We start from the raw sequence: 14,848 nt of genomic DNA, 5'->3' as shown, positions 1-14,848 counted from the left end.
TTAGACGTGGTAAAAGGATTTTACCTTACCAGAAATGGATAATTTTAATTTTAAAAGCTGTAAATAATGTATCTTTAAAATATTGTAAGTATCTGTGGCTGAAAGACTATTCCAATAAATGTAGCTTCCACTTTGCTATTGAAGGTAACATACCAAAAAGAAAATAGGAGAGAAATTAAGAAAGAAAAAGAAAACAATCACAGAAAGAAAGAGAATAAAAGGATGGATTCTAAAGTTGGGAATAAAATTATTCTGAGTTGTAGAGAAAAAGCCAGAATGAGAAATGATAGTTTCTATGTGCACACCAATTCAGTCAGTTGATAATAGCGTCTATTCTGGGGAGAAAACTGAGATTCAAATAAATTAAGTGATATCGTGTGTCAGTGATTGAATCATGACTCTTTTGCTCATGCCTCATCTTGTTCTTTTTTCAAATTTAGGTATCTATATTTTCCATTGCTTTAGCTTCCTATGTATCTGTCCACTTTTTTTTCTTTTATAGACTGTAGAAATTATAACGACAGAATTCTACAGTAAATCCCAATTTGTTAGTCTCGTTGTTTTGTTGTTGTTGGTTTTGTTTTATTTTGTTATGTTTTTCAGGCAGAGTTTTGTTCTTGTCACCCAGGCTGGAGTGCAATGGCACTATCTTGGCTCACTGCAACCTCTGCCTTCCAAGTTCAAGCGATTTTCCCGCCTTAGCCTACCATGTAGCTGGGATTACAGGCCCCCGCCACCACACCCACTAATTTTGTATTTTTAGTAGAGATGGGGTTTCTACATGGTAGTCAGGCTGGTCCCAAACTCCCAACCTCAGGTCATCCGCCACCTCTGCCTCTCAAAGTGCTGGGTTTACAGGTGTGAGCCACCGCACCCTGCCTAGACTCTTTTTTTAAGGAGGTGGTTGTTTAAATAATTTTTAATACTACAAGAAATTAACATAAAGAAATTTCTGGTACAATTAAATACTTCACCAAATTTAGTACAATTAAGTACTGGTATAGTGAGAATACTTGAATTGTCTCTTCACCAAGTATATTCTATGTGTTTAAAACAGAAATTCTAAGGAGTTTATGAATTAGGTTCAATTCTGTATTTAAGTTTAAAAGCTTAACATGTATCATCTATAACTAAACTTATGGGTCATTATGCCTTGTGGAGAGAGACTGAAATCTAGATACTACTTTAGAATGTAATAGGTAGTTAAATGTAAATGTTTAATAGATACTTGCACATTTTTTATTTAAAAAATAGAGAAGTCAGATTTCTAACCTAATTCATAACTTAAAAATGCATAAGACCTTTTTAGTTGTTTAAAAAGGTTATACACCCTAGGGGCTATTAAGTGTATATGTTGCATTTCAAGGTTTCATTTTTATTAGTCCAACCACAGAGGCATGACTTGAAAGTTTTTTTCTGTGTAGGAAAATAAAGCTAAACAAGCTTTTGCTGCAGCTTTTATTATTCTATATATTGAAATAAAAACATAATTTATTCTGAAATAAATGCGGCTACTGATGTAATGTATTTTTTACTTTCGAAAACAGAGTTTTCAGATTTTTGTCTGAAACATTAACATTTTTAAGATCTCATTTGATATTTTAATACATTGATTATTTTAGAATTTTAATAATTAGGTGAGACAGCGTGAATAATTTGAAAGGCTTACCAATTTTCTGAATTTGTTAAAATATTAAGGGTTTAGGAATATACTTCTTATTTGCATACTAAAAGAAGAATTGGATTATGGAAGTAATTTTACCATATTTTAAGAATTTATGTCAATAATTTAACAAATATTATACCTTTCATTAAAGGAAAAATCCAAATACTGTTAAGTAATAACTATGCACAGTGTGACAACACAGAGCAACTACACACTTCACTTAAAATTATAAGATGTGAAACTTTAATAAATGGAGTCTCATTGAGTATTAGCTAATTCCACAGAAAACAAGTCTTGAGGATGAAACTAATGAGCTTTCTGGATCTGAAAGTTGTCACAATGGTATTCTAGAAGTAATTACTAAGATGTGATGTCAGAAAGGAGATATACTATGATATTAAGGATATGTAAATCACTTCTTGATCAGCTATTTTATCATTTTATGGAGAACATTTAATGGTGGCACATGTTGAGAAATTTAAGTTTATATTAATGTTTGATGAGAAAGCAAATTGGAAAATGAATAACGAGGAATTTTGTCAATACTTTATGTACTCTGTGTGTAGTATATTTTGTTTAGCTTATGCACTCTGTGTGTAGTATATTTTGTTTAGCTTTTATAACGCATCTGCTGAAATTTAATAGTCCTCAATTTTTTATTTAATGGATCTGAATATCTTACACTGTTTGTATTTTTGTGAATGCCTTACGCCTGACTTTTAATTCAGATTTTCTTTTTTTTTTCTAGTTTTAAAATAAATATATAACTGATACATTTCTTCTGCTTTTTTTAAAGGAATCTAGGTAAAAATGGCTTGTCTAATAGCTGCATTTTGTTAGATAAATGTCCACCTCCAAGACCACCAACTTCACCATACCCACCCTTGCCAAAGGACAAGTTGAATCCACCCACACCTAGTATTTACGTGAGTCCCCATTGAGTAACTTATAAATAAATCGAGAGTCTCAACTAATGTGTCTTTTAGAAAATCGATGTATTTTTTAAATCAAGCCAGATTGCCTTAGGGAGCATAGACTTTACTCTCAGAAGTTTAATATTTCAGAAAAACATGTTTGTATTTCAGGGCACATAACAAATGGGTGCTCTTACTCTAAATGCTGCCCACCAACCTGCATTTGAAAATAAAATTCTATTGGAACACAACTATGCTTATTTAGTTACTGTCTTTATGATTGCATTTGCAATACATTGACAGAGTTTACAAAAGAGACTAGGTTGTCCATAAAGCCAAAAATATTTATTATCATAGGCCTTTGACAGAAAAGGTTCTTGACCACTGAGTATGCAAACAGATTTTGTCTAGAAAAATTAAGGTCTTCTCAAATATTGTCTGGGATTATATGAGAGTAGCAAAAGATAATTGTTCCAGGGTCAGCTTTTAGTAAACATGGTTCTAAATCTGAATTCTGACACTGGTAGTTACGTATACCTGTTGAATGTTACATTTCCTTAATAAAGGAATTTTTTTCTAGCTTCATAAAAATTGGTTGAGGATATAAAAGTGATTATGAATACATGTTATTTAAAAGTTTTACATAAATACATGTAGGTATAAAATTTCCATTGGAATTTAAGTGGCTTTTTTACTATTTAGCAACGTAAGCATCTGATAAAGAAAGCTGCTGTGGCTTTCATCAAAATGACTTTTATGTATTTTTCCTTCTGAAGAGTTTGTGTCACCCAACTTTTTCATTCTCCTTCACAAGTTAAAGAATCTTAACCTAAAACATGAAGATGGAGTAATTAGAATGATCTCGAAACAGATCTGTAAGAGAGGATTTTGGAGATATTGGCCTTTTTTTGGACAGATGTTCAATATTGATTTTTTACCTAGTTGAAATTTATTGACAATTGTATTAGAAGAGTCATGGAAGAGAGACTAAAAATCAGCCTTTCAGTTGAAACTTTGAGGCAATAAATACAAATTTAAGGTTTGCCTGTTGTGGTTCTTATTCTCTAAAAGTTTTGTTAGTAGTTTTTAAAACAGTTTGATTTTAAATTTTAAATGTCACTTCTACCTGTTGTCTCATTTAAGAAGCAATAGAAGATAACTCAAAAAATATGCTTGGGAAATACTTTTGAACAACTCAACTAATTTAAAAGAATTTTATGAATCAGTGTGATATAAGAGATAGGTAACAGTTTTAAAGTGAATCAAATTTAAAATGTAGTTTTTAAAAGAGAGGCTTTTTTTTAGCTATTGCCTCCACACTTTCCTGACAAGACAAATGATACAATCCTGTGATATGTAGCAACATATCAAAGGTTAGGATGCACTGCAGATTTTAAATAGCCAGATTGATTGGAAAAAACTCACAAATTTGAAGTATTGTATTTAGTCATCTTATTAAAGGCACAAATCTGAGGTATATTTTGTCATTTATCTGAGACCTAACAAAATATTTTGCTTTTACAGTTGGAAAATAAACGTGATGCTTTCTTTCCTCCATTACATCAATTTTGTACAAATCCAAAAAACCCTGTTACAGTAATACGTGGCCTTGCTGGAGCTCTTAAATTAGGTAAGCTTAAAACCAAGATTGAATATATATTTTACTATCTTTAAACTTTTATGACATTGACAGAAACTCACTGATTTTTTTTTCCCCAGCATTCTGAGTCTTTAATGTGTGTTATCTTTCTTTCTCACTGAATTTTATGTCTCTTATGCATGAGCAAGCATCTTTAGCACTGATGAAAGTGATAATACAGATGTCATATACAGATATATACAGATGATAACAGATGAACATTTAGCTCAGTAAATAGAGGAGTGACGTTGAATAGAATGGAGGCAGGTTTGCCTTAAGCAGTACCCAGTTTGACCTTTCCCTTTAGCATAGTGATTTCAGGTACCCAAGATATTTTCCTTTCCTATTTCCCCCATTAAAAAAAAAAAATCTTTTGGAGAAAGCACTTGAGAAGAAAATGAGTCTCCGGTGTGAGGTTTTGTCTGATCTTTCATGGTTAGGATGGTTTATTCCTATTATGAAAAATATTCAGCAATACTAGACTCCAGCAACAGGTTTACTATTGTTTTTGAAACATAATATTGTGGTGGATTTTTACTTTAGATTTAAATTTGGTATCATTATACAACATACAATATTTAGGTTACATAGTTGAAGAAGTTCTGAGTATTAAATATAAGTAAAATCGGATTATGTTTATGAATGTTGCCACCCTCTACACCCTGACATGATGGTTATAGCCAGAGCTTCAAGGACCTGCTGTGTAACTCTGATACCTAATGGCTTGGAGCCCTCTTAAGGGAAACTGATAAAGTTTTTTTTAAATACTTTGACATTTTAATTGAACTGAATACAACTTTACTGATTAACAAAACTTATTATTTGTAAAGATCTTGGACTTTTCTCTACCAAAACTTTGGTAGAAGCTAACAATGAACATATAGTAGAAGTGAGGACACAGTTGCTGCAACCAGCAGATGAAAACTGGGATCCCACTGGAACAAAGAAAATCTGGCGTTGTGAAAGTAATAGATCTCATACTACAATTGCTAAATATGCACAATACCAGGCTTCCTCCTTCCAGGAATCATTGAGAGTAAGTTTTTCTTTCTTCCTTTTTTAATTGTTGCTATTTTTTAATAGTGCATATTCCTTTCATAATTATTGTCTAGTACATACTGTTAACAGTATGTTTCTAAGGTGCTCATAAATTATTAAACTTTTATTATTTTTTATTGTTTTTGAGACAGAGTCTCATTCTCTCTCGCCCAGGCTGGAATGCAATGGTATGATCTCAGCTCACTGCAGCCTCCATCTCCTGGGTTCAAGCGATTCTCCCACCTCAGCCTCCCGAGTAGCTGGAATTACAGGCACCTGCCATCATGCCCAACTAATTTTTGTATTTTTGTAGAGACAGGGTTTCACCATGTTGGTCAGGCTGGTCTTGAACTCCTGACCTCAGGTGATCCCCTTGCCTCAGCCTCCCAAAGTGCTGGGATTACAGGTGTGAGCCACCATGCCCAGTAAACTTTTAAAAATGTAAGCAAAATTACAGTATATAAAACACACATTGCTAATGGAGAAAGTTCCTATTTTACGTCTACCTTATTTTTGGAATTTTTTATTTTAATGATAAACTAAGCCTACTTACTGTTTGCAGAATGATACTTAATATGAAGAAAATTATCTGGTCAGTTCAGGTATTCACTCCGCCATGAAAAGATGTTCATATTTTACTTTATCTGGATAACTTTTCTTTGGAAGCATTAGCAGTCTTCCTCTATTAATTGTCATCTCTGAGAAGAAATTTACAGAAATGTGTCAAAAATACATAGAAAATTGAAAAACAACATCTTAAACAGGACAGTGGTTAGTAAAACACCTAATAGTAAATGAGGAGAAATAGAATTGTTAGAAATAGGAGTTTTTGAATTTTTTCAAAAAAATTAATAGTTAAGCATTGCAACCACAATTATATTTCTCAAATATTTGTTTGAATTGTTTGTTCTTAATATGGCCCCTTTAAATTACAAATTTGGCCAGGCACAATGGCTCATGCCTGTGAAACCACCAAGTTAGGAGGCTGAGGCAGGCGGATCACTTGGGGTCAGGAGTTCAAGACCAGCCTGGCCAACATGGTAAAACCCATCTCTACAAAAATAAAAAAATTAGCCCTGTGTGGTGGCGGGTGCCTATATTCCAAGCTGCTCTTAAGTCTGAGGGAGGAGAATCACTTGAAACGAGGGGGCAGAGGTTGCAGTGAACTGAGATTGTGCCACTGCACTCCAGCCTGGTTGACAGAGTGAGACTTCATCTCAAAAAAAGAAAATAAATGAAATTATAAATAAATTATAAAATCGAACTGCATTTTACTATGTCAGATGAAAGAATGTAGACTTACTTTTTTATAAAGCTGTTCCTTAAAACTTAATGAAAGTTTTATGGCTGAAAAATATGTTGTTGAAAGTTTCAAATTTATAATTTGTAATATCATTTACCTCCAGAAGATGTTTAAAATTCTCACCTCATTTTACGTTTTCATCACATTGATATCACAGGAATCTGATTCTGCTGTGAAAATAGTATATTTTTAGGATTTTTTATTATATGGTAAATAGAAAAGTAATGATTTAACAATTTTTGTTAAATTCAGTGGCATTGGGTATTCATGTTATTACGCAGCCAAAACCACTATGCATCTCGAGCACCTTTTTATCATCTGAAACTGAAACTCTGACCCCATGAAACAATAACTCATCATTAGTTAATGAACCATGAAAATCTGAGACAGGTCTCAGATAATTTAGAAAGTTTATTTTGCCAAGGTTGAGGATGTGTTCACAGCCTCCACAAGTCCTGACGACATGTCCCCAAGATGGTCAGAGCACAATTTGATTTTATACATTCTAGAGAGACATAAGACATTTTGCCAAGGTTGAGGATGTATTCACAGCCTCCGGAAGTCCTGATGACATGTCCCCAAGGTGGTGAGAGCACAGTTTGATTTTATACATTCTAGAGAGACGTAAGACATTAATCAACATACGTAAGATGAACATTGGTTCAGTCCAGAAAGGTGGGACAACTCGAAGTAGGGAGGGTTCTTCCAGGCCACAGGTAGGTAAGAGACAAATGGTTGTATTCTTTTGAGTTTATGATTAGCCTCTCCAAAGGAGGCAATCAGTTATACATTTGGCTCAGTAAATAGAGGGGTGACTCTAAATAGAATGGAGGCAGGTTTGTCCTAAGCAGTACCCAGCTTGACCTTTCCCTTTAGCATAGTGATTTCACGCACCCAAGATATTTTCCTTTCACATTTCTCCCATTTAAAAAAAAAAAAATCTTTTGGAGAAAGCATTTGAGAAGAAAATGAGCCTCTGGTGTCAGGTTTTGTCTGATCTTTCATGGCTAGGATGGTTTATTCCTATTATTTAAAATATTTGGCAATACTAGACTCTAGCAACAAGTTTACTATCGTTTTTTGAAACATATTTTTTCTTTCTCCGGTTTCCCATTAAAGATAAATCATTGTAGGATCTATTTTCTTTATTATATTCGGTCATATTATTTGTATAAAGTACCACAAGAATAGTTATTTTTCCAATAGGCTTCTTTTTTTAATTGGCTTTGACGGAACTTTGTTTCATAGACGTAGTCTCATCTAAGACTTTTTTAAAGCTGAGCCCAGCCATGGATTTGTACTATTAATACCTATAAGTTGGTTGAATTCCTCTACTCTTGATTTTCCAAGATAAAGTTGGGGCTTCTAGGCCTGTCTGAAAGTGACGTTCTTTACTTACTACAGGACGGTAACTCTCTGCAGGGACCATGCAGACAAAGGTATGAGGCCAGATTTCCCAAGGGCATTTTATTGACTCCATAAGTCACATTTGACTCCTTAAAGGAAAGCACACCGTTTCAGTCAAAGCCTTGGTAAAATAACCGGTTTCTTCCGTTGTGTCCTCTTACAATGAAAACAGATTTTTATTTCACTTATGCAAATAATTATATTGCCATAATTGTTAAGAATGCTTTCAAATAGTTTTCAAATTTTGGAGAAATCAGATAGAAAGAAACAAATTTGCTACAAATTTTCTTCATAAGAGTACTCAATTGTTAACTTGAAAGTTTTCTTGACTCTGAAAAACAAAGGATCAGCAATATTTTAAGCAAGAAGTTTAAAAGATTACTTCGAATTCTGTTAGTTTAGTCCATGCAGGTAATTGCTGTTCTGCTTGATATTCACAAACATTTCAGTTCTCCATGAATCCTTAAAGTTTTTTCTGTATTCTCATGTCACAGTTTCCAAGTTAACAGAAACTTGCATTCAAGAGCACCTGTTAAGAGTTTATAGCTGATTATAGAACAACCTTCTAAAGAGGACCAAATAAAGACAACAATTGTCTGTGGATGACTAAAAGTTTTAGAGCAGTCATAGTCAAAAGACACAATTGACAAGAAATTTTGTTACCTCTGTGGCACACAATAATTTAACATAACTATTATAATTGTTACTAATAATGTGCATTAACACATAACAGAATTATAGGAGTTTCCCATAATTTTGGAACACCATAAAAAATGCAGCCCCAAGAAAGCCAAGCACCGTTTTATATTTGACAATGCTTCCTGTATAATTTTTATGCCAAATATGTCATTTTGGATGTTAGGGAACCTATTAATATTTTAAAGGACTAATTAGGTCAGAAAAAGACAGAATTTATCATTTGACATTGGAAAATTTGTTAGATACTAAAGATTTAAAGCACTTGATATTACAAAATAGGATCAGAGGTCATTGCAAAATAAATCATTAATTTATCCAGAGTGATAACTCAAGAATTTTATAAAAAAAAGGTGAAAACCTTCATTATTTGATTCAGGATACTTAACTTTACAAACAATAAGCCCTTATAAAAACAGCATGAAACCAGTTAAATTTGTTATCCAAAATTTTATAAACAATCTGTAAAATTTTCATCTTGATCTTAAGATATAAATTCATACTCCTTTATAATCTTTCTTAAGGAGTTGGTTAACGCTTCAAGAAATCCTTGTTAATCTGACATAGGGCACACATGCTGGTCTTTGACATTAGTGGTTAATTTATACAGGAACTGAATTTCTCTTATCTTTCAAAATTGTCCCTTAAAATCTCACATACCTCTTTTGCAATAGTCCTTGGGCCTTGAGGAGTTGGATAGCTTTAATTTCTGGACCTGTTTCTCAGGAATGCAGTTTATTTTGGTTGGCATCTTTTACCAGGCTTGAAGATGAGGCTTCGGTGTTTAAGCCTCAGCAGGACTCTGTTTTTAGACCAGTGTTTTTAGACCAGGAGTCAAAGCCCTATAACTCAATATCACAGACTTTAAAAGCACATACAGCAAGATACAAGGACATATAACCTTAATTTTAAAGAAATTTGTTTCTAATCTCAGATTTTCCTAAGCAAACCAAACTTAATAATAATGGCATAGGAATTATTTTGATAAAATGTAAAAACTCTTTTAGGCCAGTTACCAAAAGGCAAAAGAAACGACCTTCTTGTCACAGAATATTCTGTTGGAAAAAAACATTTTCTTTAGATCCTTAAGAATACATTGTGGCCCCCGCCGTGGGTCTTAGCAGCTTGGGCGGCGGGAGGAGTGGCAGCGGCAAGGCAGCCCAGTTTCGCGAAGGCTCTCGGCGCGCCACAGCCCGCAGGCACCCGGCACGCGCCTTCCCCACCGCCAGGATGCCCAAGAGGAAGGTCAGCTCCGCAGAAGGCGCCGCCGAGGAAGAGCCCAAGAGGAGATCGGTGCGGTTGTCAGCTAAACCTCCTGCAAAAGTGGAAGCGAAGCCGAAAAAGGCAGCAGCGAAGGATAAATCTTCAGACAAAAAAGTGCAAACAAAAGGGAAAAGGGGAGCAAAGAGAAAACAGGCCGAAGTGGCTAACCAAGAAACTAAAGAAGATTTACCTGCAGAAACCGGGGAAAGGAAAACTGAGGAGAGTCCAGCTTCTGATGAAGCAGGAGAGAAGGAAGCCAAGTCTGATTAATAACCATATACCATGTCTTATCAGTGGTCCCTGTCTCCCTTCTTGTACAATCCAGAGGAATATTTTTATCAACTATTTTGTAAATGCAAGTTTTTTAGTAGCTCTAGAAACATTTTTAAGAAGGAGGGAATCCCACCTCATCCCATTTTTTAAGTGTAAATGCTTTTTTTAAAGAGGTGAAATCATTTGCTGGTTGTATATTTTTTGGTACAACCAGAAAAATAGTGTGGGATATTGAATTATGGGAGGCTCTGACTGTCTCGGGGGTCAGCTTAACATTCCATAGATGGGGGGTTAGTTTTTATATCCTATAATACAAAGCATATTAAATGGCAATATGGAGTCAGTCCTGCATTTAATGTCTTGAACATTTTAAATTACTTCTATTACCATGTTGTTTTTTAGTAGAATTGTTTCCTAAAGAAAACCACTCTTTGGTCATGGCTCTCCATGTCATAATAGTGTGCACTCTGTAACATCTTTGGTTGTGGTAGTCCTGTTTTCCTAACAACTTTGTTACTGTGCTGTGAAAGATTACAAATTTAAATATGTAGTGTACGTGCTATTGAGTTGTGAACTGGTGGGCCATATGTAACAGCTGACCAACATGTGAAGATACTGGTACTTGATAGCCTCTTAAGGAAAATTTGCTTCCAAATTTTAAGCTGGAAAGTCACTGGAATAACTTTAAAAAAGAATTACAATACATGGCTTTTTAGAATTTCATTACGTATGTTAAGATTTGTGTACAAATTGAAATGTCTGTACTGATCTTCAAGCAATAAAATCTCATTATGAAAAAAAAAAAGAATACATTGTTAGCGTCAGGCCACAACAAACAGAACCCTCAGAAGAAAATTTCAGAAGAAAAACAAACTTATCTGAGCTGAAAATGAATTGAAGGGGAATGTTACTATTATGTGTCTTTGTTGTTGGTGTTGTTTGAGATGGAGTTTCACTGTGTTGCCAGGCTGCAGTGTGATGGCACTATCTCAGCTCACTGCAACCTCTACCTCCCAGGTTCAAGCAATTTTTCTGCCTCAGCCAGTTGAGTAGCTGAGACTACAGGCATGCACCACTACACCCAGCTAATTTTTATATTTTCACCTGAGATGGGGCTTCACCATGGTGGCCAGGATGGTCTTGATCTCTTAACCTCGTGATCCGCCCCCCTCAGCCTCCCAAAGTGCTGTGATTATAGGTGTGAGCTACTGCGCCTGGCCTAATTTTGCCTTTTAAAAGGGGATAGAAAACCAAAACAAGCAAGATGCAATAGAAGTTGAACTTTGGGTTAAAATCTCTTACAATTTATTAAGAGTAAATCAACCCCTTATGAAAATTTTGTGTTATACATACCAATCCTTTAATGTATAAGTGTTTTTTTTTTTTTTTACATCAAACTCAGTCTCTAGAAAGACCATTGTAATTTCCCTTTAATCATGGACAACTTGATCATATGAAAGTGTTTTTTTGGGTTTTTTTTGTTTTTTTTTTTTTTAAATAAATCCTCTTATTGTGACTTATGCAGATGGGTCGTGATATACTTGAATGTAGTTTGTTCTGAACATCCCTCTTTCTTAAACAACCAGTTGTTTTTCTTAGGACTAAATTTACCGTACAAGATTCTTTCTGATATGAAATTATTTCTCTTTAAGCTTTCTTACCAAAACAAAATCTCTTTATTTTTATAAAATTTCTTTTCACCTCTTTTAATTGCTGGTTCCTTTTACTTTATTATTATTTGAGACAGTTTCACTCTGCTGTCCAGGCTGGAGTGCAATGGCACAATCTTGGCTCACTGCAGCCTTTGTCTTCCAGTTTCAAGCGATTCTCCTGCCTCAGCTTCCCAAGTAGCTGGGATTATAGGCATATACACTACCATGCCCCGATAATTTTTGTATTTTTAGTAGAGACGGGTTTTCACCGTGTTGGCCAGGCTGGTCTTGAACTCCTGAACTCAGGTGATCCACCTGCCTCGGCCTCCCGAAGTGCTGGGATTACAGGTGTGAGCCATCGTGTCCGTCTTACTTTGTTTTATACATAACCTAAGCTTTGAATTAGACAAAAAATTGTTCACCTTTTTAAAAAGACAGCCTTTTTTCTAGAATGGATATTTTCCTACAAATATATTTTTTATTGGAAAATACACAAATAATAAAACATCTGTTATTTAATTTAACTTTAGATTCTAAATTTTGACAAATTTGTCTGCAAGTATTTATCCTATTACATTTACTAAATAAATTTAATTGTTTAGCTAGATTATTTATAAAAACCACAACTGTAATTATTTAAAGTTATGAGACCACCATTGCAAAATTATAATGGAGACAGTGAAAAAGATTTCACCTAATTGACACCATCTTGCTTCTAACCTCCACGCTGTCCTTGTTCATTCCTGGGGTGTAGGCCAAACTAACTTTGGAGGAAGTTAGTTTATAGTTTAACTTTGAAACAAAGACAGTAACATTTCTTTCCTAAAGTAAGCCCTACTACCTGTGGACTATACTGCTTGAAGCCAAAAGATTAGAAATTATGGCAATCTTACTAAATTCAAGATGTAACTTTTTATTAAACTAGTACCACTGTTTCTTTATTAAAGAGTATACAAGCAGCCTGGTATGTTGGCTTATGTCTGTAATCCCAGCACTTTGGGAGGACAAGGCAGGCGGATCACCTGAGGTCAGGAGTTGAAGACCAGCCTGACCAACATGGTGAAACCCCGTCTCTACTGAAAATACGAAAATTAGGTGGGCATGGTGTCGTGTGCCTGTAATGTCAGCTACTCAGGAGGCTGAGGCAGGAGAATCACTTGATACCAGGAGGCGGAGGTTGCAGTGAGCCGAGACTGTGCCACTGCAATCCAGCCTGGGTGAAGGAGCAAAATTCCATCTTAAAAAAAATCTTTTAAAATCTCATTATGATATTTCAAATAGGACAAACTGCTGCTATTTCAGAAATACAGCCATTGCTCTGTCCTTTTGGCCTGGCTTGCAAAAAGGTGGCCTTTTACATCAATAAAGCCCTATAGTAGCGACAATCAAAACAGTTCTCCTCTTTTTCTTTTTTCTTTTGCTAGCCATTTTTCTTCCCCTACTGTGCCATCTTTTTTTTTTCTCTCTTTCTGTCTCGTGGGAATTTAGTCACTTCAGAGGCTTTTTTTCCCATAATTTGGAACTTCCTTTGGATTTGATCAAGTCATATAGAGTTGATCAAACCCAGTGGGGAAAAAGACTGTAAAAACAAGAAAAACAGAAACAACAACAAAACAGTTAAGCAACACAAATGATCACACAGTTTATATGATTACTGAGTGCTCTGATGCTAAGGAGAAATTAAGACCAGCTGGTTGTTAATCTTAACTTTAGCAAAAGCAAACCACAGTTCAGTTACTTACTTATGGGTGGGTCTCAGGTTGATAACTGCACTATACCATCCTAGAAGTAGGTTAAAAAAAAAAAAGAAGACGAAGAACAACTCATCTTCCCTGTTGAAAGAGAGCACAAACTCCATAAAGGAGTTACCTGCCTTCCATCATCATGGAAGCAAGAAAAGCATGGCTTCCTTGTGTTAGAAGCAAGTGAAACTCAAAAAAAAAAAAAAAAAACAAAAGTTGTACAGCAAAATAAACTTCGGATCTCAAACAAATCTTGGGAGATCAGGGATTCTCTGGAGGGGCTTCTTCCATGCCTCAGCGAATTGTCGTGTTGGTGTAGTGCATAAAGATAGCTCAAGCTGGTACCAAGCACCAATAGGAGATTGATGAAAGGTCAGAGGCACCTCCACTCAAAATCCCTCTTTGGTTACCTCAGTGTGAACCCCAAAAATCTCAGAGAGGTCTCAGTTAATTTAATTTAGAAAGTTTTATTTTGCCAATATTGAGGACACACACCCATGACATAGCCTCAGGAGGTCCTGTCGACATATGCCCAAGGTGATGAGGGTAGTTAGGTTTTGTACATTTTAGGGAGACATGAAACATCAATCAATATATGTAAGATGAACCATTGGTTAGGTGTGGAAATGAGGGACAACTCATTTCTGGGGAGGGTGTCTTCAGGTCAGACGTAGGTAAGAGAAAAAATGGTTGTATTGTTTTGAGTTCCTGATTAGCCTCTCCAAAGGAGGCAATCAGATATACATATTTATCTTGGTGAGCAGCGGGGTGGCTTTGAATAGAATGGGAGGCAGGATTGTCCTAAGCAGTTCCCAGCTGGACTTTTCCCTTTAGCTTAGTAATAAGATATTTTCCTTTTACAGTTTCTTCCCCAACCCTTAGTAATCTCTGTTTCGTTTTTTTGTTGTTGTTTGTTTTTGAGATGGAGTTTCGCTCTTGTTGCCCAGGCTGGAGTGCAATAGTGTGATCTCAGCTCACTGCAACCTCTGCCTCCTGGCTTCAAGCTATTCTCCTGCCTCAGCCTCCCCAGTAGCTGGGATTACAGGCATGCGCCACCACACCCAGCTAATTTTGTATTTTTAGTAGAGACAGGGTTTCTCCATGTTGGTCGGGTTGGTCTCAAACTCTGGACCTCAGGTGGTCTGCCTGCCTTGGTCCCCAAAGTGCTGGGATTACAGGTATGAGCCACTGCGCCCGGTCATCTCTTTTTCACATTCTTTCAAAATACATTTCACAAATTTTGGGTTGCTCATGT

The 14,848-nt window shown here is 35.4% G+C and overlaps 1 protein-coding gene across 30 annotated transcripts in view; it reads left to right on the top strand.

Annotated features, from left to right (window-relative positions):
- The window catches only part of LOC129053431 (histone demethylase UTY), a 234,424-nt gene that overhangs the window by 149,767 nt on the left and 69,809 nt on the right, over positions 1 to 14,848 (top strand). For 24 of the 30 annotated variants that reach the window (XM_063721447.1, XM_054545477.2, XM_054545474.2 and 21 more), the window contains 3 exons: positions 2,463 to 2,592; positions 4,105 to 4,210; positions 5,050 to 5,255. In XM_063721447.1, the coding sequence (XP_063577517.1) occupies positions 2,463 to 2,592; positions 4,105 to 4,210; positions 5,050 to 5,255 (442 nt within the window). The other 6 variants (XM_054545487.2, XM_054545486.2, XM_054545485.2 and 3 more) reach the window with 2 other exon arrangements.

The sequence above is a fragment of the Pongo abelii genome, chromosome Y (assembly GCF_028885655.2).
Source record: "Pongo abelii isolate AG06213 chromosome Y, NHGRI_mPonAbe1-v2.0_pri, whole genome shotgun sequence".
In the NCBI taxonomy this organism is placed as follows: Eukaryota; Metazoa; Chordata; class Mammalia; order Primates; family Hominidae; genus Pongo; species Pongo abelii.
This window is presented reverse-complemented; position numbering and strand designations above follow the sequence as displayed.